This window comes from Numida meleagris, chromosome 8 (assembly GCF_002078875.1).
Source record: "Numida meleagris isolate 19003 breed g44 Domestic line chromosome 8, NumMel1.0, whole genome shotgun sequence".
Classification (NCBI taxonomy): Eukaryota; Metazoa; Chordata; class Aves; order Galliformes; family Numididae; genus Numida; species Numida meleagris.
The window spans coordinates 2,411,691-2,429,889 of record NC_034416.1 but is presented as its reverse complement, the minus strand read 5'-3'; the positions used below and the strand labels follow the sequence as shown (position 1 = coordinate 2,429,889).

General features: G+C 58.2%; 4 protein-coding genes across 7 annotated transcripts in view; 1 reads left to right on the top strand and 3 right to left on the bottom strand.

The window, feature by feature from the left end:
- LOC110403112 (sestrin-3-like) lies at nt 703-6,011 on the bottom strand. Its single transcript, XM_021405953.1, has 9 exons — nt 5,823-6,011; nt 4,445-4,648; nt 4,166-4,348; nt 3,841-4,077; nt 3,647-3,758; nt 3,442-3,560; nt 2,900-3,090; nt 2,305-2,449; nt 703-1,979 (listed from the first exon to the last, which is right to left on the bottom strand). The coding sequence occupies exons 1-9, from the start codon at nt 5,886-5,888 to the stop codon at nt 1,890-1,892; spliced, it is 1,347 nt and encodes a 448-aa protein (XP_021261628.1). The 5' UTR covers nt 5,889-6,011; the 3' UTR covers nt 703-1,889.
- C8HXorf65 (chromosome 8 CXorf65 homolog) lies at nt 6,291-8,062 on the bottom strand. The gene is made up of 6 exons (XM_021405996.1): nt 7,822-8,062; nt 7,652-7,738; nt 7,447-7,581; nt 7,306-7,374; nt 7,102-7,223; nt 6,291-6,450 (listed from the first exon to the last, which is right to left on the bottom strand). Exons 1-6 carry the CDS (start codon nt 7,844-7,846, stop codon nt 6,340-6,342), a joined length of 549 nt encoding a protein of 182 aa, XP_021261671.1. The 5' UTR covers nt 7,847-8,062; the 3' UTR covers nt 6,291-6,339.
- Nucleotides 8,200-11,082, bottom strand: IL2RG (interleukin 2 receptor subunit gamma). Of its 2 annotated transcripts, XM_021405995.1 has the most exons (8): nt 10,925-11,081; nt 9,957-10,047; nt 9,659-9,843; nt 9,421-9,563; nt 9,182-9,344; nt 8,995-9,103; nt 8,840-8,924; nt 8,202-8,758 (listed from the first exon to the last, which is right to left on the bottom strand). In XM_021405995.1, the coding sequence occupies exons 1-8, from the start codon at nt 11,004-11,006 to the stop codon at nt 8,570-8,572; spliced, it is 1,047 nt and encodes a 348-aa protein (XP_021261670.1). In that variant the 5' UTR covers nt 11,007-11,081; the 3' UTR covers nt 8,202-8,569. The 2 variants fall into 2 exon arrangements, with proteins under 2 accessions (XP_021261669.1, XP_021261670.1); XM_021405994.1 differs by having other exon boundaries at nt 8,200-8,758; nt 8,995-9,344; nt 10,925-11,082.
- MED12 (mediator complex subunit 12) overlaps nt 11,737-18,199 on the top strand; it is a 34,938-nt gene continuing 28,475 nt past the window's right edge. For 2 of the 3 annotated variants that reach the window (XM_021405993.1, XM_021405992.1), the window contains exons 1-7: nt 11,737-11,912; nt 12,025-12,129; nt 13,025-13,216; nt 14,895-15,054; nt 16,364-16,539; nt 16,822-16,932; nt 17,295-17,549. In XM_021405993.1, the coding sequence (XP_021261668.1) occupies nt 11,814-11,912; nt 12,025-12,129; nt 13,025-13,216; nt 14,895-15,054; nt 16,364-16,539; nt 16,822-16,932; nt 17,295-17,549 (1,098 nt within the window). In that variant the 5' untranslated portion in view covers nt 11,737-11,813. The remainder of the gene's footprint in view (nt 11,913-12,024; nt 12,130-13,024; nt 13,217-14,894; nt 15,055-16,363; nt 16,540-16,821; nt 16,933-17,294; nt 17,550-18,199) is intronic. The other variant, XM_021405991.1, reaches the window with a different exon arrangement.

The window sequence follows — 18,199 nt, the reverse complement described above, 5'->3', positions numbered from 1 at the left end:
ATGCTGTCCATTAGGATAGCTGAGCGTGTCGGTGAGCTTCTGTTTTTGTGTACTCCATCTCCTCTGTCACAGGATGTCTCTGGCCAGGTACTTGTACTAAAAGCATTCAGTAAGGTCTGAGGAAGGAGCATCACTGAAAAAGTGTGAAATCGGTGGATGCCAGTAACTCTTTAAAAGGATCTTAAGCTTCCTGCTGCTATGCTTAAGCTGATCTCCAAACATGGGGTTTTAAGAGGAGATCCTCAGGGGAACTGACTCCTGCACCTGCTTCAGGGATGCTTCTTGGGGCTTCCTCCAAGCACGCAGTGGGGGAAAGAAGATGCACGGGGTGGGTTTTGCAGTCGTCGATTGGCTCGGGGAGGATTAATTCCAAATTTGACACAGAACAGGGGAGCATTTGTTCCCTCGCAGTAGCTGTTACTAGGTTTTATGCTGATCCAAGCATTGCTAAGGAGAGCAGAGGTAGTTGTGCAGCCCTGCTCTGTTCCATCCTAATGGATGCTCGAGTTCTGCGTGCCTTTCTGGTAAGGGATGTCACCATTTCTCCAGTGGTGCAGTCCCTGGTGCTGGAGGTACCCGCTGCAAAGCTTAGCTGGGATGTTACAGCATCTTTGGGCAGCACACCCAGCCCTGCCCAGCGCAGCCATCCAGGTACCTGCACCCTCCTAGTACAACCCGCCCCAGCCAGAAAGAAAACACACATCCATGTCAAACATAATATATTTATAGCAAAAATAGGCTTTTTCTTTAGCTTCCATACACAAGGTTTTCTCCCCATACATTTACGCAGTAAACAGGTCGACTGAAGCAGCGTGCACTGGGCTGACGTTACAGCTGCCCTCACTTCAGACTCCCGCTGATGATGGGGGGCCCCATTCCCCTCCTGCAGTCGCTCTCCTGTGCCCAGGAGGAACCAGGTTCCCCCACTCCCAGCTCTGGGCTGTGCACATGCATGGAACAGCCTTGGGTCAGGGAGCTCCTGGTGGGCTGGGCTGGTGCTGCTCACCCAGGGCAAACCCAGGAGCCCCCAGCCTACAGCTAGGGCTTCCCTTAGCTCAGCTGGGCTGTTAACAGCAAACAGCTGGGCGAAGGACCCCAGCCCTTGTCAGTGTGAGAGGAAGATGCCAGCTGTGTTTACTCAGGAAGCCTCCCTCATTTCTCTTGAACCTCCACTAATGGGAAACAGCGTGGGGTTTGGGGCTAACAACCCTGGGGACAGCATCAAGTCCTCTGTGCAAGCCTCCAGAGCCGGAATGCTGTCAGAGGCCCCTCTCACCCTGCTCCCAGAGTGCCAAGGCACCCACCTGCAAGAGCTTCACAGTTTGGAGAGCTTCACGTCTGACCCGCAGGGGTTTGTTTGGCACATGGACATTGATGGCAGGACACGGGCACAGCAGCAAGTGCATCCCCTCCCTGTGCTGGGCTGGGACCCAGTGCAGCCCCTTCCTGCCCACGCGCCGTGGGACACTGCAGTGCACCCTCCTTGCTCTTAAGCAAGATGTTGCTCCCATGGAGGCTGTCAATGTGGGGGGAAGCGGAGCTCCTGCAGCGCTGAGGTGAGGAGCTGCTGCTAACCCTAACCCTCCAACACAGCCTGGTCCCCTCCCGACCCCCCGCCCACGTCTTTGGCGGTCCTCCATGGACAGGTTCAAGTCTTCAGCATCACACCGACATCTCAGCAGCACGGACTTGCCTCACAGTTTGGTAATTGCACGTAACAGGGCCACTCAGCGTGCCCCACAAGGGGAAAAAAAAAAAAAAAAGGAACAAGACAGTCAAGTAAACTAAATGGAGTCATCCCTCGCCGTCTGTCCCAGCACGACGGGTCACACACAAGTCCAGGGAGAGAGGATGCTGCCCGGCCCTGCCGCAGCGCAGCTCCCCGCCGCCTACGAGACCATGTACTGGGTGATGGCCTGCAGCGCGTACAGCAGCTCTGCCTGCATCCTGGCCTCCAGAATGAGCAGGTTCACATGGACCTGGGGGAGAAGCAGGAGAGGCTCAAGCAGCAAGCACCCGCCCAGATTAAGGAGCCATCTGGGAAAGGACGAAACACCACCAGGATTTCCAGTATGGGCAGATGCCCTTTCCCCCCTCCTGTCCTGCAGCCTGTGGCTGCTCCCGGAGCTGTGTGCTGGGCCATGCTGCTGGTGGCCCCTGTGCCACACCACGTTACACCCAACTCCTTACAAACAGCCTGTTTCCATTTTGCTCTGGTTTGGTGGCTTAAAGCTTTCTGCTGCAAGAGCATCTCAACCCTCAGCCCTTGCTCGCGCCCACTCAGAGGCACAGAGGCTGCCCTACCTTTTCACTGTGCTTGAACTGCTTCCAGAACCTGTCAAACATTTCTGGGTTTGTCTTCTCTGGGTAGCAGGTAACCGTTTTAATGTAAACTTTGAGCATTCGCTCCAGTAGATGATTCACTTCTGCGTAGTCGTAGTCATCGTACCTGCGGGGAGCATGGGGGAGTCACAGCCAGCACCTGGTCCCAACCACACACCTCTCCTCTGGTCCACGTGGGACACGTCACAGCCATGGGGCAGGGACACAACATTGGCCACTGAAGCCCCATCCATGCAGCACCTTGCTGCAGCCAAGCACAGAGTCATAGAGCAGCTGGGTCGGAAGGCATCTTAAAGCCCACCCAGTCCCACCCGTGCCGTGGGCTGGGTGCCCCCCACCAGCTCAGGCTGCCCAGGGCCCCGTCCAGCCCGGCCATAGACACCTCCAGGGATGGGGCACCACAGCTCCCTGGGCAGCCTGTGCATCTGCATCTCTTTTCCAAGCCCATGTACAAGAACATGCGCACACATCTGGGGGCACAGCAGGAGCAGCCCACGCTCCCCCCACATGGATTGACTTTGCTTTCTCCCCTGGACCACGAGGTTGCTGTCATTACCTGATGCCAAACATGCAGTGGATGTAGTTCCAGATGCCCCGCTTGAAGACTGAGGGTTCGCAGCCCTGCCGCTTGGCCATGGCGCTGCTCTGCAGACCATCCACCATGCGAAACTTCTCGTCCAGGAGATGCCCGATGTCAGAGTAGAGCCGGTTCACCAGCGAAAAGCCATGGTCTTCCCAGGAGTAATCCTGTCAAGCACAGCAAGAGGCTTTTGCCACTGCAGGAAGGAGTCAGGGCATGTTCCTGGGGAGAAGGGCTGCCGAAGACCTTGGGATGCGGCAGAATTCACAGGGTTTGCTCTGCCACAAGTCACAGTGTCCCTCACCAGGCAGCTTGGCAATGATTTTGACCACCTTACTGCCAACCCAGAGGGGACATGTGGTGGTTCTTGAGGGCACAAGTCAGCTGTCACCTTCCCCACCAGACCTCTGATGGGTCCTGTGGTGGGGCAGAGCCCTGCTTGGGCATTTTGGGGCCACACGGGCACCCCACAAGCACCCACCCATTCCCTGGATGGGAGGAGAGCGCAGGAGCCTCACCTGAACTCTGAACACCTGCGTCTGCTCCTCGTCGCGCCGCGCAAAGTCCTGGTACCCGAAGTCGGGGTCCTGCAGATAGCACGCGAGGTTGGCGGCACCGGTGACCTCTCCATCAGTATCTGAGTGGGGAGAGCCCGCAGATGGTTGGCGCTGCCCTGTTCCCAGGCACCGCTGGCCGGGATGCTCCCATCCCACACCCCCTCACCTTCCTCGCGCTCCGGCGGCAGCGGCCTCATCTCCTCCCTGCCCTCCGTCTCCACGTGGATCCGCTGAACGCGCTCCCGCAGCGAGTCCAGCTCCATGCAGGAATCCAGGGACTGCACGGGGGCACAGCACGCCGTGACGACGGGACACTTCCCATGCCATCCCCGTCCCCGCGGTCCCACCCTGCGGGCTCACCCTTTTGCGGTTGATGCGCAGCAGCTCCTGCCCGCAGCCGTTCCCCATGGCGGCCTCGCAGAAGCACTGGTTCCCAGGCGGAGAGGGCTTCAGCGAGCCCCGGCCCCCCGGCCCCTCCTCCTGTTCACAACCGCAGCCGAAAACGAAGCTGGCGAGCGCGTGGCAGTGCGCCAGGAGGACGACGGCGTGCACCAGCTCCGCCAGCGACCAGCTCCACTCGCTGATCTTCAGCAGCTTCTGCGGGACAGACGGGACAGCGATGCACGGCGGGCGGGCAGGGTGCCGGCCCCCCCAACCCGCACCCGACCCGCGCGTCCCCCGCTACCTCGATGTGCTCCTTGGTGATGAGCCAGGGCCTGTGCGCCAGGATCTTGTTGATCTCGTTGAGGTTGCGCAGTTTGGGGGGGATGAAATCGAGACCGCGCAGCCACTGGGGATCGCCCCCCGCGCGCAGGAACTGCAGCACGTGGAGGTTCACCAGGTACCGGCAGTGGTGCCGCGCGGCCGCCTGCAAGAGCCAAACGTCAGCCCCGCGGGGAGCAGCCGCCTCGCCCCCCCAGTTGGCTTCCGCAGAGCAATCCGAGGGCCGCCGGGGTGGGCTCACCATGATGGCGATGTAGTGGCGGCAGTCGAAGGGCAGCGGGCCGTCCATGTGCAGCAGGTAGTGCTGCGTCTTCAGGAAGCTGTCGAGGTAACGCGGGTGGTAGCCCATCTGCTGGGTCACCGCCTCCAGCCGGCCCCGGCTCGCCAGAGCCTTCACAAAGAGGAACTGAGGGCGCTCGGGCTCGCCGCCGGACATCTTCACCACCTGCGGGAGCACGGGAGGGGATCAGGGGGTCCCCAAGCAGGCAGAGATGGGACGCCCTCGGAGCCCAGCCCGGTGCCCGTCACCGCCGCGGCAGGCCTGGTTAGCTGCAGTCCATCACACCCAAGGAGGAGCAGCGCGGGACGCGGCCGTGGCTATTCTCTGCCATTGCCAGTGACAAACGGGATCGCTCAGGTGTCAGTGGGTCTTTGCTCAGGTACCATCTGGAGCTTTCTTTTTGGTTTGGGCCAAAGGAGGGCAAAAGAAGGAAAACCAAAGGGGGATGAGGAGCACCAGCTCCTGCATCCCAGGGGCGAAGGCTGGAAGCGAGCTGCCCTGGCTGTGCACGGAGCTCCCCAGCTTGGTGCCAGGGCCACCAGGCACAGTGGCTTCTGCTCTGTGGGTGCAGGTGGACCAAGAGCAGCCCCGTACCCACGTGTGGGCCATGGGGACAGGGCTGCCACCCAGCCCCAGCACCCCGACACTCTCTCCCACCCAGATCCCCCCAGCACTGGGTCTGTCCCAGCGTCCCCACGGCCTCACCGCTCACACCCCAGTGCTGCCGCACCTCGCCCTCCCCAGTCCCCCTCCTGGCATCCCCGCGCCCGGTTCCAGCCGCTGCCCCTCGACGGCGGCCGTCGGGGCCGGGACCCGCCTCACCCCCCCGCTCCTGGTGCACAAGACCCCGCCGGGGGGCTCCCCCCAACCCCTCCCCGAGGCGGCTCCCCGGCTCCCTGCGGTCCCGCCGGCGATGCCGGCCCTCCCGCAGCCCCCGCCCGGCTGTCTCGGGCTTGAGGGCAATGCCGGTGCCCGGTGCGGGCTGCCGGTAACCGGGGCCCCATTGTGCGAGCAGCGGCGGCGGCAGCGCCCCCGGTGCGCAGCGCGGGCAGTGCAGGCGGAGAGAGAAAAACAACTTTGATTGGCAGTGATGGAGGCACGGCGCCTCCCGCATCCCGCACAAAGGGGACGGCGCCGCCGTACCGATACCGGCACCGGCACCGGGCCCCGCCGTGGGACAGCGCCTGCCCCGAGCCCCAGCGGCGGGCGGCGAGCAGGGCCCGGCCCGGGGAGGGGGCGGCGGCCGAGCTGCGGGCAGGGCCGGTGCTGCGGGCAGGACCGAGGCACAGTCGAGCGCGGGGTCCGATGGGGGCTCCGGTAGCGGCGGGGCGGGTCCTACCTGCCCCGGCAGCCGCTGGCACCGGCTTCCTCGGGGGTGCTCCACGCTCTGGGGACACACGATCATGGTGAGCCCGCGCCGAGCGCCGCCGTGCCGATGCTCGGTGCCCGCTGCCGGCTCTGCCCCGCCCGCTCCGCTTCGACCCGTCCCGACCCGCCCGCCCCGTCCAGTCGCGGCCGCCGGCACTGCCGAGCCGGGCACCGCTGCAGCCCGGACCGGGAGGGGGCGTGGCCTCTGCTCCGCCTCTTCCAATCGCCTTCCTCGAGGGGCGGGTCACGCTGGGGCCACGCCCCCACGCGGCCGATCGGGGCGGAGCCAGAGGGGGCGGAAGCGCGGTAGCGCCATGTGGGCAGGGGTGGAAAGTTACCCGTCCGTCCTGCGCCGAGGCCGCGCCCACAGGGCAAGGGGCGGGGCTTGGTCTGCCCCGCCGCTAGGGGGCGCTGGAGGGCGGGAGGGTCGGACCCGGAGCCACGTGGCACGGCCGCGGCTTGAGTGCGGAGCGCGGCTTTATTGGGGCTCAGCGCTGCCGCGCCTGATGCTGCCGGCCCCCCGGGGCCATCGTGGTCTTGCGGGGGGGACCCTGCTGCTCCTCCCGGGATCGGGATGCGCCTCTCCCTGCTGCCTTGCCCTGCACGGAGGGACAGTGTGGGATGAGGGGCGTGAGGATGGGGACAGTGGGACATTGGGGTGTGGGCACAAGAGGGGAGAAGGGGGCACGGGGATGTGGCCGTGGGAATGGAGGCAGTGGGACAGGAGGACGTGGGCATGGAGGTGGCAGAGAATGGGGCATGAGTGTGGGAGGGGATGGGGGCAGTGGAGCACAAGGATGTGGGTGTGGGATGGCAGGGAATGGGGACAAGGGGCGTGAGGACCTGGCCATGGGAATGGGGGCAGTGGAGCACAAAGATACGGGCACTGGGGAGCAGGGGATGGGGACCATGAGGATGGAGCTGCCAGAGGATGAGGACCCTGGGGGATCAGGACCTGGGCAGGAGACGGGGACAGTGGGACGTAAGGGTGTGGCCATGGAGGTGGCTGGGGATGATGCTCCAAACGTGTGGATGGAGAGAGATGGGGACAGTGACATGGGGACAAGCGCTGGGATGGTGGAGCGCCAGGATGGAGCTTGAGGGTGACGTAGCATGGGGACAGCAGCTCCTTGAGTCTCAGGGTGCTGGAGGTGGCAAGGGCCCCTGGCCACAGCAGAGCCATGGCCAGTGGTTTCCCCGTCCCCAGGGGTGCTCTCCAGTGCCATGTGGTGCCACAGACCACCCCGTACCACTCCCTGGGTGCGGGCAGCAGTGGGCAGTGTCTCGGCAGCCGGTCCCTTCTTGCCCTCCGGCGTCTTTGGGGTGCGGAGCAGCTTCCGATGTGGGTGCTGCCCATGCAGCCGCAATGCCTCTGCACCAGAAATGGGGCTGGGGGCTCTGCAGCGGCCCCAGGCCGGGACCCCCACCCCATGCATTCCCATCCCCACACCCACCGGTCAGCGCCATGCTGGGGTTCTTCAGGAGGGGCACGAAGGACTGTGCTGTCTGCTCCTGCGCAGTGCCTGCAGGGACGCAGCGTTATGCCCCCTGTCCCCACTGCAGTGCCCACGGGGACCATGGGACCGTGCACATACCGGGGGCACCAAACTCAACCCTACAGACGTAGTAGGTGCCACGTGCCAGGAGGAAGTCGCTGGCCCTGTCCTGCATGGTCTTCACCTGGAAGAGCATCTTGGGGCTGCCCACCTTGTCACACAGGTCGATGACCTCTGCAAAAGCCACAGTGCGTGGGCACAGCGTCCCACCCCGGTGGTCCCACCCACTGCCCCCTGCACTCACCGTTGGGGGGGACCCCCACCTTGCTGCGCAGGTGAGACAGCAGCAGCAGCACGGGGCAATTGGTGTTGGCCAGGAAGCTCTCGTTGTCTGCAGGGGAATGGTGGTGGCCGAGGGGACCCTGAGCACCAGTGGGGTGGCATGGGCTGAGCCCATGGCTGTGGGGGACTCACCACCGTGAGTGATGTAGATGAACATCCTGCCGTTGTGGGGATGGGAACGTGGAGCCTGGTGCTGCCCCACAGTGTTTGTGAGGTGGGAGGGGGATTCTGGGGGCTGGTGTTCTGGAGTTCCCCCCCCAGTCCTCCCAAAATCATAGAATCACAGAAGCATTCAGGTTGGAAAAGACCTCTAGGATCCCCCAGCCCACCCCCACCATGCCCACTGACCATGTGCCTCAGGGCCACCTCTCGATAGCTCCGGAACACCTCCAGGGACACCACCATGACCACCTCTTTATGTCCCACTGTCCCCATCGTGTTCCACTGCTTGACTGCTCTTTCAGAGAACAATCTTTTTCTAATATTCATACCCAAAAAGACCAGCCAAGACCAAAGCGCAGCAAAGCTTTATTGCAGCTGGAAGCTGCAAGTTGCATCTGGAAACCCGTAGTGCAAGCAAGCAAGTGGCCAGGCTCATACATGCCCAGACTTGTGCATGCCCAGTGTGCAATGGCAGCTGGGGCGACAATGTAGCTTGTCCTCTCGGGGTGGCTCTCGGTGCTGTGCATGTCTTTTGGTTCTCTTTACCTCTGGCTGGTGGCTCTCGCCTGCTCCACCACCACCCGCTGCCCTTCCCATCCATTGCCACCGTGCTGTGAGCGCGATGCCATGGCGAGGAGCAGGGCTGGGGGACCCAGGGCAGTTGGCAGGGGCAGGGTGGGAGCAGGGAGCAGTGTGTTTTCGGGGAGCAGTGCCAGCATCACGCTCCCACGTAGCTGTTCTTGTAGGGGCCATGCTCCTGGGGGCCGGCCACCCCTGGTGGGTGGGTGCTATTGTCCTGGAGGGGCTCGTAGCCCTCCTTGGAGGGCAGCTCGCTCACGTGGCAGATGCTCTCACTGTAATTGGGCTTGAAACTCTCCACCACATCTTTGGGGACTCCGACCCATTCCTTGAGGGACAGAGCAGGGTGAGAAGGGCCGGGAGCTGCCACCCAGCTGGGTGGTGTGGTGAGCCGGGGCAGCTGCCTTACCTGGAAGTCACCATTGTGGGTGATGAAGAGATCGTCGAAGTTCTTGCTGGGGTTGGGGATTCGGGGCATGATGATGACCCTCACCCTGCACAGGAGCAGAGAGGTGTCAGAGGGGCTGTCCCACGCCACCCTGCACCGCGCAGCCATGCACCCACCTTTCCATGCGCACCAGCAGCACCACCAGGACCAGCAGCAGCAGGCAGGAGGTGATGGGGATCAGCACCGTGTGGATCCAGAACCACTGCAGCTGCTCCTCCGCCACACCTGCAACGAGCCGGGGGTATGCTGCAGGGACACTGCGGGGACACCGTGGGGACCCTAGGGGCTCAGGACCACTCCTACCCCTGCTGGTGGAGTTGCTGCCCCAGAAGATGGGCACACTCCACTCGCTCCACAGCTGGGTCCTGCCGCAAAAGTTGTTGACCTTGCTGCGCACATAGAAGGTGTAGAATTTCTCATAGTCCACACTGGGGAAGGAGAAGATTCTTCCTTTCACCTCCTGCTTCTGCAGAGAGAGGAGGGGTGGGTGGTGAGGGCCGGCACTGCTGGGCCTGGGGCAGGCACGGCGCGGGGGCTGTCACCATCCAGCTGGTGTCCTTGTTGCTCTTGTACTTGACGACGTGCTCCAGGCAGCCCGGCTTGGGGTAGGGCGAGCTCCAGTTGAGCAGCAGCTGGTTGTTGCTCGTGTTGCTGATGGTCAGGTTGATGGGAGCCCCTGGTTTCACTGCAAAGCACAGGCGGTGCCCAGTGAGCGCTGTCCTCACGGCCCGGTGGCCCCTCTGTCTTGAGGACTATGGGTGTCCCCCCGCCACCACGTACCGAGGTTCTGCAGCTCCATGAGATCGCTGGGGATCTCCAGGGTCTGTCCGTTGAGGCTGGCGTTGACGCGGACGTGGAAGGGCTTGAACTGTTTGATCTCGCTCTGCTCGAAGTGGCAGCCGATGCGCACACCGTGCTCCCACATGTACTGCTGGCACTCCACCACGGGTGGCTTGTTGTCATACCTGCACATGGCAGTCACAGGCTGCTTGGAGCCTGTGCGCTCCTCCCAGAGCCCCTCCCGGACCTTCCCATCCCCACAGGGCTGCAGGTGAAGCCTCCAGCCCCAGGCACCCACCAGTAGTACAGGGAGTAGTTGGCCATCAGCGTCTGCCCGCTGCCCCATGTGCAGTTCATGTACTCCTCATTGAACACGACGCACTCCACCCCTGGAATCATTCAGGTTGGAAAAGACCCCTCAGATCCCCAAGTCCAACCCCAGCCCACCCCACCGTGCCCATCACCACGTCTCTCAGCGCCACATCCCCACGGTTCTGGAGCAACTCCAGGGACGGTGACCCCACTGCTCCCTGGGCAGCCCAGCTCAGCTCACAGAGCCCACCGTGAGGAGCCCGCAGCTCGGTGCTGTGGTTGCGGCAGGACGCTGCGGTCAGCTGCTTTGCCAGAGGAAATGCGTGTTTACCATTCAGTAACGCAAAGCAAGTGGTGGAGCTGAGCAAATGAGCGCCACTTTGGGATGGAAACGGTACGTGATCAACAGTCAGGAAGTGAGCTTCCAGCAGATAACAGCAGGCACAGAGGAGCCGGCCACCCCCGTCCCCTGCATACGTGCGCAACGCTGACACCGCAGTAATGCAAATGGAGGCCAGCGCAGACGTGCTGATCGTAGCTCAGCCTGGATGACGCACAGGGCTGATCCAACCTTCGCCCAGCCTGCTGCTGCCCCATAGCCTGGCCCTCCTGCAGCCCCCCCCAGCACCCAAGGGCTCTCGTCCAGCATTGCCTGGGGCGCTCAGAGCCGGACGCTCAGCCATGGGGCTGCCCCAATGGCCAGGCCCCCCATCTGCAGGGCTCAGAGCCCCGGGGCTGTACCCACAGGGCCCATCCATACCCACAGATGGGGCAGGTACCCCCAAAGCCGGCGACGGCAGCAGTGCCCCAGCACTGAGCCAGGAGCACAGACACGTGCTGCCAGGGTCACATAGGCCCATGTGGCCCCACATCCCATCCTCGGCCGCCATCACTGCGGAGCAATTTCCCCCGTTCCCACCACCCATGGGGCACTGCAGCCATCCCCCCCCTTACCTGTGGGTCTGGGGGCAGTGGCCAGGCAGGTGCCCAGCCCCAAAAGAAGGATGGGGGCGAGCGAAGCCCCAGGCACCGCCATGGTGTGATGCCTGGTGCGTGGCCCACCTTGTGTGGCTGACAGCTTCCGCACCACCACCACTTCCTGCCCCACAGTAACACCCGCCCCACCGGGGCTGCACCACCCTTCCTGCTGAGCTCCAGGGCTCCAGACCCCACCATTTGCCCCATGGGGACCCTGCGGTTCTTCCTCCCCCAGTCCTGCGGCTCGCCCCAACGAGGCTGCCCCACAGGAGCAGGTCCCCAGCCCACGGCCCAACGCTGGGGGCTGTCCCAGGGGACAGATGTGGGGACGCAGCCTTGGAGGGGCTGCCTGGCCTGCTCCGTGGCCATAGGGGCAGCGATGGGGCTGAAGAGGTTTAGGCATCGTGTTGCGAGACATGGTTTAGGGAAAACTATTGGTGATAGGTGGGCAGTTGAGCTGGATGATCTTGTAGGTCTTTTCCAAGCTTGCTGATTCTATGATTCTATGAACGGGAGGCAACGGGGGGGGCATTGCTGGTGGAGCCCCGGTACGGTTGGGGGCATTCGGAGCACGCCGCACTGCCCGGAGCAAGGGACGGGGCCGGAATGCGGTCACGTGATTCCGGCGTCTCCGCCAGGGGGCACCGGGCGCTGCCGGGCTCATCTCGGCCATCTTCGGCCCTTTCCGCCCTCCGTTCGGCGCAGGCTCGGGCTCTTGCCTTCGGCATTCTTCGCCTTTCCTCGGCTCGGCTTCGGCACTCTCCGGCGGCGCCCGCCTCTCTCCGCTAGCCGTCGGGCGGCGCAGGCGCAGTGGCGGGCGGCCCGGCGCTCCTTGTTGCGGCCCGGCCGGCCCTGCCCGCCCGGGATGGCGGCCTTCGGCGTCCTCAGCTACGAGCACCGCCCGCTCAAGCGCCCGCGCCTCGGCCCGCCCGACGTGTACCCGCAGGACCCCAAGCAGAAGGAGGTGCGGGGGGGGGCCGCGGGGCGAGACAGCCCCTCGGGGCCGGGGCGGGGGTCGGGGCCGGGCTCTGTCAGCCCCCGGCACCCGGCGCTGACCGCCCTTCCTTCCCCCGCAGGATGAGCTGACGGCCCTGAACGTGAAGCAGGGCTTCAACAACCAGCCCGCCGTCTCCGGGGACGAGCACGGCAGCGCCAAGAACGTCAATTTCAACCCGGCCAAGGTGAGAGCGAGCCCCGGGGCTGCCCTGGGCGCCGGAGCGGTGCGTTCCTCGGGGCCCGGACCGGCCCCGTGTGTCAGCACGAGTCTGTGTGCGCTGCCTCTGGAGCAGAGGGCTGCTGGACCGGCGGCAAGAAACTTCTTCAGTGTGGGTTTGGTGGCGTCATTGCCATGGGAGAGGAGCTGTGAGGTTTTCTGAGACATTTCGTGATGGACATGGGGGGTTATGTAATGGCCTTCCACTTCGTGCTCCTGAAATCCAGGTGTTCACTGCCCCACCTGCCTTACTGGGGGTTGGTGATGAGCTGCTCCTTGTGCTGAGCTGCTGCCAGGGCCTCCTGCTTAGGGACAGCATCTGTGGCACTCCGAAGTGTCCCACACCTATCTCGGTTGTGACGGCGTTGGCGTCCAGCGTAACTGTCTGCTAACGAGTGGAAAAATAAGGTGTTGAAGTTCTTACCCCACCTTCCTCTAAAGGACCTGGGTGCTGTTTCCTTGGCTCTGTCAGCTAGCAAGGTTGGATATTTGGGGAAGCTTCTTCTCGGAAAGAATGGTGATGCACTGGCGCAGGCTGCCCAGCGGGTGGTGGGGTCACTGTCCCTGGGGGTGCCCCAGAACCCTGGGGATGTGGCACTGAGGGTTGTGGTGATGGGCACGGTGGGGTGGGCTGGGCTTGAGCTTGGGGATCTGAGAGATCTTTTCCAGCCTTAATGATTCTATGAAGCATTCTTCTCTTCTTAACAAAGGAAATTATTAACAGCTTTTTTTGCGTTTCAGAAGTCCACAGGCAGTGAGACTTCTGGTCGGAAGCACAGATGGAATTTTAAGCATGTTGAGAAGATCATTGAACTATGAAATATAACTCATCCTTTTTTTTTTTTTTCCTTTTTTTGCTCCAGATCAGTTCAAATTTCAGCAGTATTATTGCAGAAAAGCTGCGGTGCAATACGCTGCCTGACACAGGAAGACGGAAACCCCAGGTGAATCAGAAGGACAACTTCTGGCTGGTGACAGCACGTTCGCAGAGTGCCATAAACAACTGGTTCACGGATCTGGCTGGAACGAAGCCCCTCACTCACCTCGCCAAGAAGGTACGTTACAGGAGAGGCTGCCTGTCAGGGCAGAGCACTGGTTCTAGGCGTGGTGTTGAAGTATTTGTTTACTGTTCGGAAGAGTTTTTCTAAATCTCTTGAAGCTTTCTGCTTGAAGAACATACCCGGGGTGTGTATTGTAGGGCTTGTGTTCTCCTCGCTCAGAGAACTGGTCCTTTGTTATTTGGAAGTTGTCCTCAGAATTGTCTCTTGGCTTGTGTGGTGTGACTGATTCACCTTACAGCTCTGATCTCTTTCAGAAGAGCTGCTGCTGTTGCCTTTGGTCTGTTGTTTAAGTGAGGAGGGGTTTCCAAGTTCTCAAAAATCATAGTGAGAATTACTGGAAATAATCAGCTGAGTGACTTCCCAGATTTCTGTTGCAGTGACATGTGCTTCTTTTTTTAAGCTGAGAAGAGTATGTGTGTTTGCCTGACTGAGACCAGACCGCAAAGCATGTATCTATGGGACCTATGGCTAGATTTGCCCTGGTTGCCCTGAATTCTGTAGAATAAAGAAGAAGGGTCCTGGTCTGCCATTTCACAGGGCCTGATAACAAGGAGAGCTAATTGCCTTTCAGGGTGAGCTTATAAACAAGACCCTAGGGCTGTGTATTGTGGAAAAATGTGATTACCAGTAGCAAAATAGTGGCAGAGCACGTCATGTGGCAGCTGGAGCCTGCCTGACTCTTCTGAGTCGGTCTTGGGAAAATAAAATCATTGGATTTCCCCACAATCTGTCTCTTAATAAACTTAGTCCCTTTATCTTTGCATGTTGTCTGTCGGTGTCCTGAGGTCACTGTGAAAATGTAAGCCTTTGGAGGTCTTTCTCAGTTTCCTGCAGTGTGCTCTTTTGGTTTTCCTGGACGTAGGCATGAGAACAGCTGCAGCTGGTAGCCAAGCAGCCTGTGTCTTTGAGGCAGCAGAGAATAATTGGGAAGAACGTGAGAAACAGTGAGTTAGCAGTTTGACAGTTGGTAGTTTAGGGAACTTGAAATACCTTCCCAGTGTGCCTTTTGTACTCTGAGTGTGTCTCAGACCTCTGTGAACACACGCATGCTTCTGCTCTCCATAGCATCCCACAGAAGTGAGCTCCACTGCTGGACTTCTTTCTGTGATGTGTTATCAATTCCTGTTCTATCAATCTGCACTTTGATTTCGTTGGTATTCTCCAACGCCTGGAATTTTTAATCTTGGATTATTGAATTCCTTCCGACTGTTCTGTTTGATCCCCGTTTCTCACAGTCTTCTGTTGGTCTCCTGTGATATTACAAGCCTTTCATAACCATTCAGTTTTGTTTACCAAATGGAGAGTCCTCTCTCCAGTCTGTCCTCATGCAACAAATGCTTGTGCTTCTGACTCAGTCCCTACCCTGCACCTCTTGTAGTTGTTTACGTCATCTCTGGAGGATATCCTCAATGCTGTTTGCAGGATTCAGGGTGAGGATTTACAGTGATGTCATGACGTTTTCTGTCTCCTTTCGTTTTGCTTTGCCTTTGTTTATACTGAAATGCTGCTCTGGTGCTTTCTGACCAAAGATGAATTCTCTCAAGATGCAGAGCAGCACAGTATTTTTTTTTTTCCCTTGCACAGGTTGCAATCCCTGCAGCGTGTGGGGTTGAGCTGGAATGGTTCCTGCCCCAGTCCGTGGTTGTGATTCCCCCTCTCCATTCTGTTGTAGGTACCCATCTTTAGCAAGAAGGAAGAGGTCTTTGGTTATTTGGCAAAATACACTGTTCCAGTAATGAGAGCAGCCTGGCTCATCAAAATGACTTGTGCCTATTATGCTGCCATCACAGAAACCAAGGTGAAAAAGCGGCACGTCATCGATCCCTTCATTGGTAAGCACTCTGTGTGGAGCTCTGGGTTTGTCCACCCCAGGTGTTTCCTGCACAGCCTGCTCTTGAACGGTGGGAGGTAGCCTGGAAATCAACGTAGATTTGCTTCCTGCTGATAAATCCTGGTGTTTTAATGTGCAAAATTGTCTAAAACAACAGGGCCCACTTGTGAGAGTACTCCGTTGAAAAAACAAGTTCTAGCAGCAAGAAATGCTTCCTTAAAGCTTACATCTTTCTCCCCCTTCCTTCTCTAAAATCCCTGTTAAGTTCTGCTGTGCTCCTTTGCTGCACGACCTCTTCTTACCCTACAAAGACTGCAAATGTTATCACTTAACTATAATTGATTAGCTTCTTCTCAAGTGGGTGAGTACATTTCCCAAAAAATGCCAGTATATTATTCTCTGTTTGTATTTCCAGTTTCATCAAGCCTTGCAGGATCCCACACCTAGCATCCTTTGCATTCTGGCCTATTCCAGATTGCTGCAGCCTAGGAGAGCTCCCCTGTTTTCTGGTTCTTATGGCTGTCTCTACTGGACCTGACCAAACTCCCTTGGAAAGCACTATTAGCAACTGGATTACCATTTTCTTTCTTGCTTATCTTTGGCATAGGAATTACATGGGCTGCTTATTTTGAATGCTGATTGCTTTGTTGGATATATTGATTCCATTCATTGTCCTGCTCATTTGTCCAGTTGCTGACCCTTGAAGTCTCCTTTGTTTCAAGTTGTTGTATATTTTGTCTTGTTTGTTTTTGTCATCTGCATCCTCCTGGAGGATTCTAATCACACTGTCATTTTGTACAGAGTTTCTCTCATACATTTAGGTTTTGGTAAAAAATAATTATTTATTAAAAAAAAAAGTGATCATAATTTTGCTCTGGTATCTGAAATAGACTAAAAATGAGTTCAGAGCTGAAGTGCTTCTGCTGTCTGGCAGGTGACTAGGGACGCTCAGACAGGCTGGCCTCACACTGCTCTGTGCTGGAAAGCATCTTCTGCCTGCTTGCTGATTCTCAATAACAGATGTTGAGAAATGGGCCTTCACATCTTTTCTTGTACAAAGCAAATTCCTACCCCACCTCCCAAATTCAGATCTTTTTTTTTCCTGTGTTCCTTATTCTGTGGTTGCCCCTTTCTCACTGCTGCCCCCATCCAGAAGCAAAGATAATACGTGACGCTTTTCTTCCTTTGTCATTCACTGCTTTCATATGAAGGGAACTCTTCTGGATTCCCACCTGGACACCAGCCTGTTTCTTGGTTCTTCTCCTTCTTTTTACTGCTGCACTCATTGCTGACCTGTTCCATTTCTCCAGAATGGACGCAGATCATCACCAAGTACCTGTCGGAGCAGCTGCAGAAAATCGCAGAGTTTTACAGACAGCTCCCAGGGCAAGGCTGTGGTTCACCAGCTGCACCGATGCCCCAAGAGGTGGAACAAGCTTTGAAGCAGTGGGACTACAATGAGAAATTAGCAATGTTCATGTTCCAGGTGAGGGGCTGTGGAGGGGCCACTGGAGTGAGTGTGTAGCAGAGGAGGACGAGGGGGCATATACAGAGGGATTTATTTTTTCGGAACGTTCTCTTTCTATGAATAGACCTTTAGGGCTGATGCAGTTTTGAGCTCTTGAGTAGAACAAGAGCAATACAGAATTGTGCAAATCTCTAGAGGTATTTCTGGTATCAGTAGGCAAGCAGCTGCTGCCGCTCCGTGATACCTCGGGGAATGTAGCTTCAACTTTTGTCTGTTTGCTCTGCCCCTGTCTTTGTGCAGGACGGCATGCTGGACCGGCATGAATTCCTGACATGGGTCCTCGAGTGCTTTGAGAAGATTCGATCAGGAGAAGATGAATTTCTGAAAATGCTCCTACCCCTGCTGCTGCGGGTGAGACACACACACACTGCTTCAGGAGAGTACCCACTTGCATGTTGTCAGTACCCTCCTAACTAAGGGTTGATGAGCTGTTTTTCACTGTAAATACTAGGGAGTGTGCTTCTGCTCGAGCATCGTTCTTAGCTAATGCAAGGACATCTTTTTAATCCTGCTTTTTTTCCTGTTTTTTTTTTTCTCCTTCACTCTGTTTCTCTTCATTAAACCTGGTAATCTCTGCCCGTGTCATACCCGTGATGGTTGGACTCCTGGCACCACTACAAAGCAGTACTGCCCCATATACAATTTTGGGAGGGTCAGTGATTTCTCCCATGTTGCTTGTAATGAGGACTTTTTTACCTTGCTCTTTCCTACAGTACTCTGGAGAGTTTGTGCAGTCTGCCTACCTGTCCAGACGCCTGGCCTACTTCTGCACCCGCAGGCTTGCTATGCAGCTGGATGGTGCTGGTGGGCACCCACCCCACATCCTGTCTACGCAGACAGGGAATGCTCTTCCTTCAACTCCCACCCCTCAGCCTGCTACAGGGAATCCTCCTCCCAGCCCTTTCAGCGACTTACTGCTGTGCCCCCAGCACCGGCCAGTGGTGTATGGGCTCAGCTGCATCCTCCAGGTAGGTCTGAGTAGTAAGTGATGACAGCGGGGTCAGCAGGAACAGTTCCTATTGTATGCCATCACAGGAGGAGAACCTTACAGCCAGAGACAGTAAACTCCTGAGAGCGAAGGCTTCAAACCAGGACTTGTCAAAGGGCAGGTATTGACTGATGTGTTACAGAGCATTAGTACCAGACTTCGGTAGTGATGCCCTTGATTGACTTGCGTAAGAACAGAGCCTTGTGCTCTGTTTACATGTGCCTCCAATGGCTGGGAATGCTTTGCAGAAAAGAGAGTAAGGCAGAAAAGGATGTTTTACCTGCTGTTGTGTGTGTCAGTAACGAGTTGTCAGCTAGGAAATGAAGTGCCAGAAATGAAGGAGAGCACTTGGCAATTTTTTTTAAACCACCGGAAACAAAAATGTCAACTAAAACAAACAAAACACCCCCCCCCCACACACACATACACCTTCTTACGTGGAATAACTTTCACTGTTGAGCCAGACCACTCTCCTCAGAAGTGACAACTGACTACAAAAAGGCATGACTCTGAACTCCTGGTCTTTATGCTTGGTATTAAGCCTTAGCTCACAGTGAAAAGGCAGTGTTGTTGAAGTCTCAACGATAGTTATGTTTGAAGGGCAAATACTATTGTGTAATGGTGTACTTT

Bases quoted from the DNA above. Each gene is read 5' to 3' on its own strand.
- IL2RG (XM_021405994.1), bottom strand. From the start codon at position 11,006: ATGGCGGTGCCTGGGGCTTCGCTCGCCCCCATCCTTCTTTTGGGGCTG. The intron at 10,048-10,924 runs GTAAGGGGGGGG...GAATGATTCCAG, and splicing joins CACTGCCCCCAGACCCACAG to GGGTGGAGTGCGTCGTGTTC. The intron at 8,925-8,994 runs GTGGGTGCATGG...GCTCCTGTGCAG, and splicing joins CTGCTGGTGCGCATGGAAAG to GGTGAGGGTCATCATCATGC.
- LOC110403112 (XM_021405953.1), bottom strand. From the start codon at position 5,888: ATGATCGTGTGTCCCCAGAGCGTGGAGCACCCCCGAGGAAGCCGGTGC. The intron at 3,091-3,441 runs GTGAGGCTCCTG...TGTGCTTGACAG, and splicing joins CGCAGGTGTTCAGAGTTCAG to GATTACTCCTGGGAAGACCA. The intron at 2,450-2,899 runs GTAATGACAGCA...TGCTCCCCGCAG, and splicing joins CACTGCATGTTTGGCATCAG to GTACGATGACTACGACTACG.
- C8HXorf65 (XM_021405996.1), bottom strand. From the start codon at position 7,846: ATGTTCATCTACATCACTCACGGTG. The intron at 7,739-7,821 runs GTGAGTCCCCCA...ATTCCCCTGCAG, and splicing joins CATCTACATCACTCACGGTG to ACAACGAGAGCTTCCTGGCC. The intron at 7,224-7,305 runs GTGGGTGTGGGG...TTTCTGGTGCAG, and splicing joins CCCCAGCATGGCGCTGACCG to AGGCATTGCGGCTGCATGGG.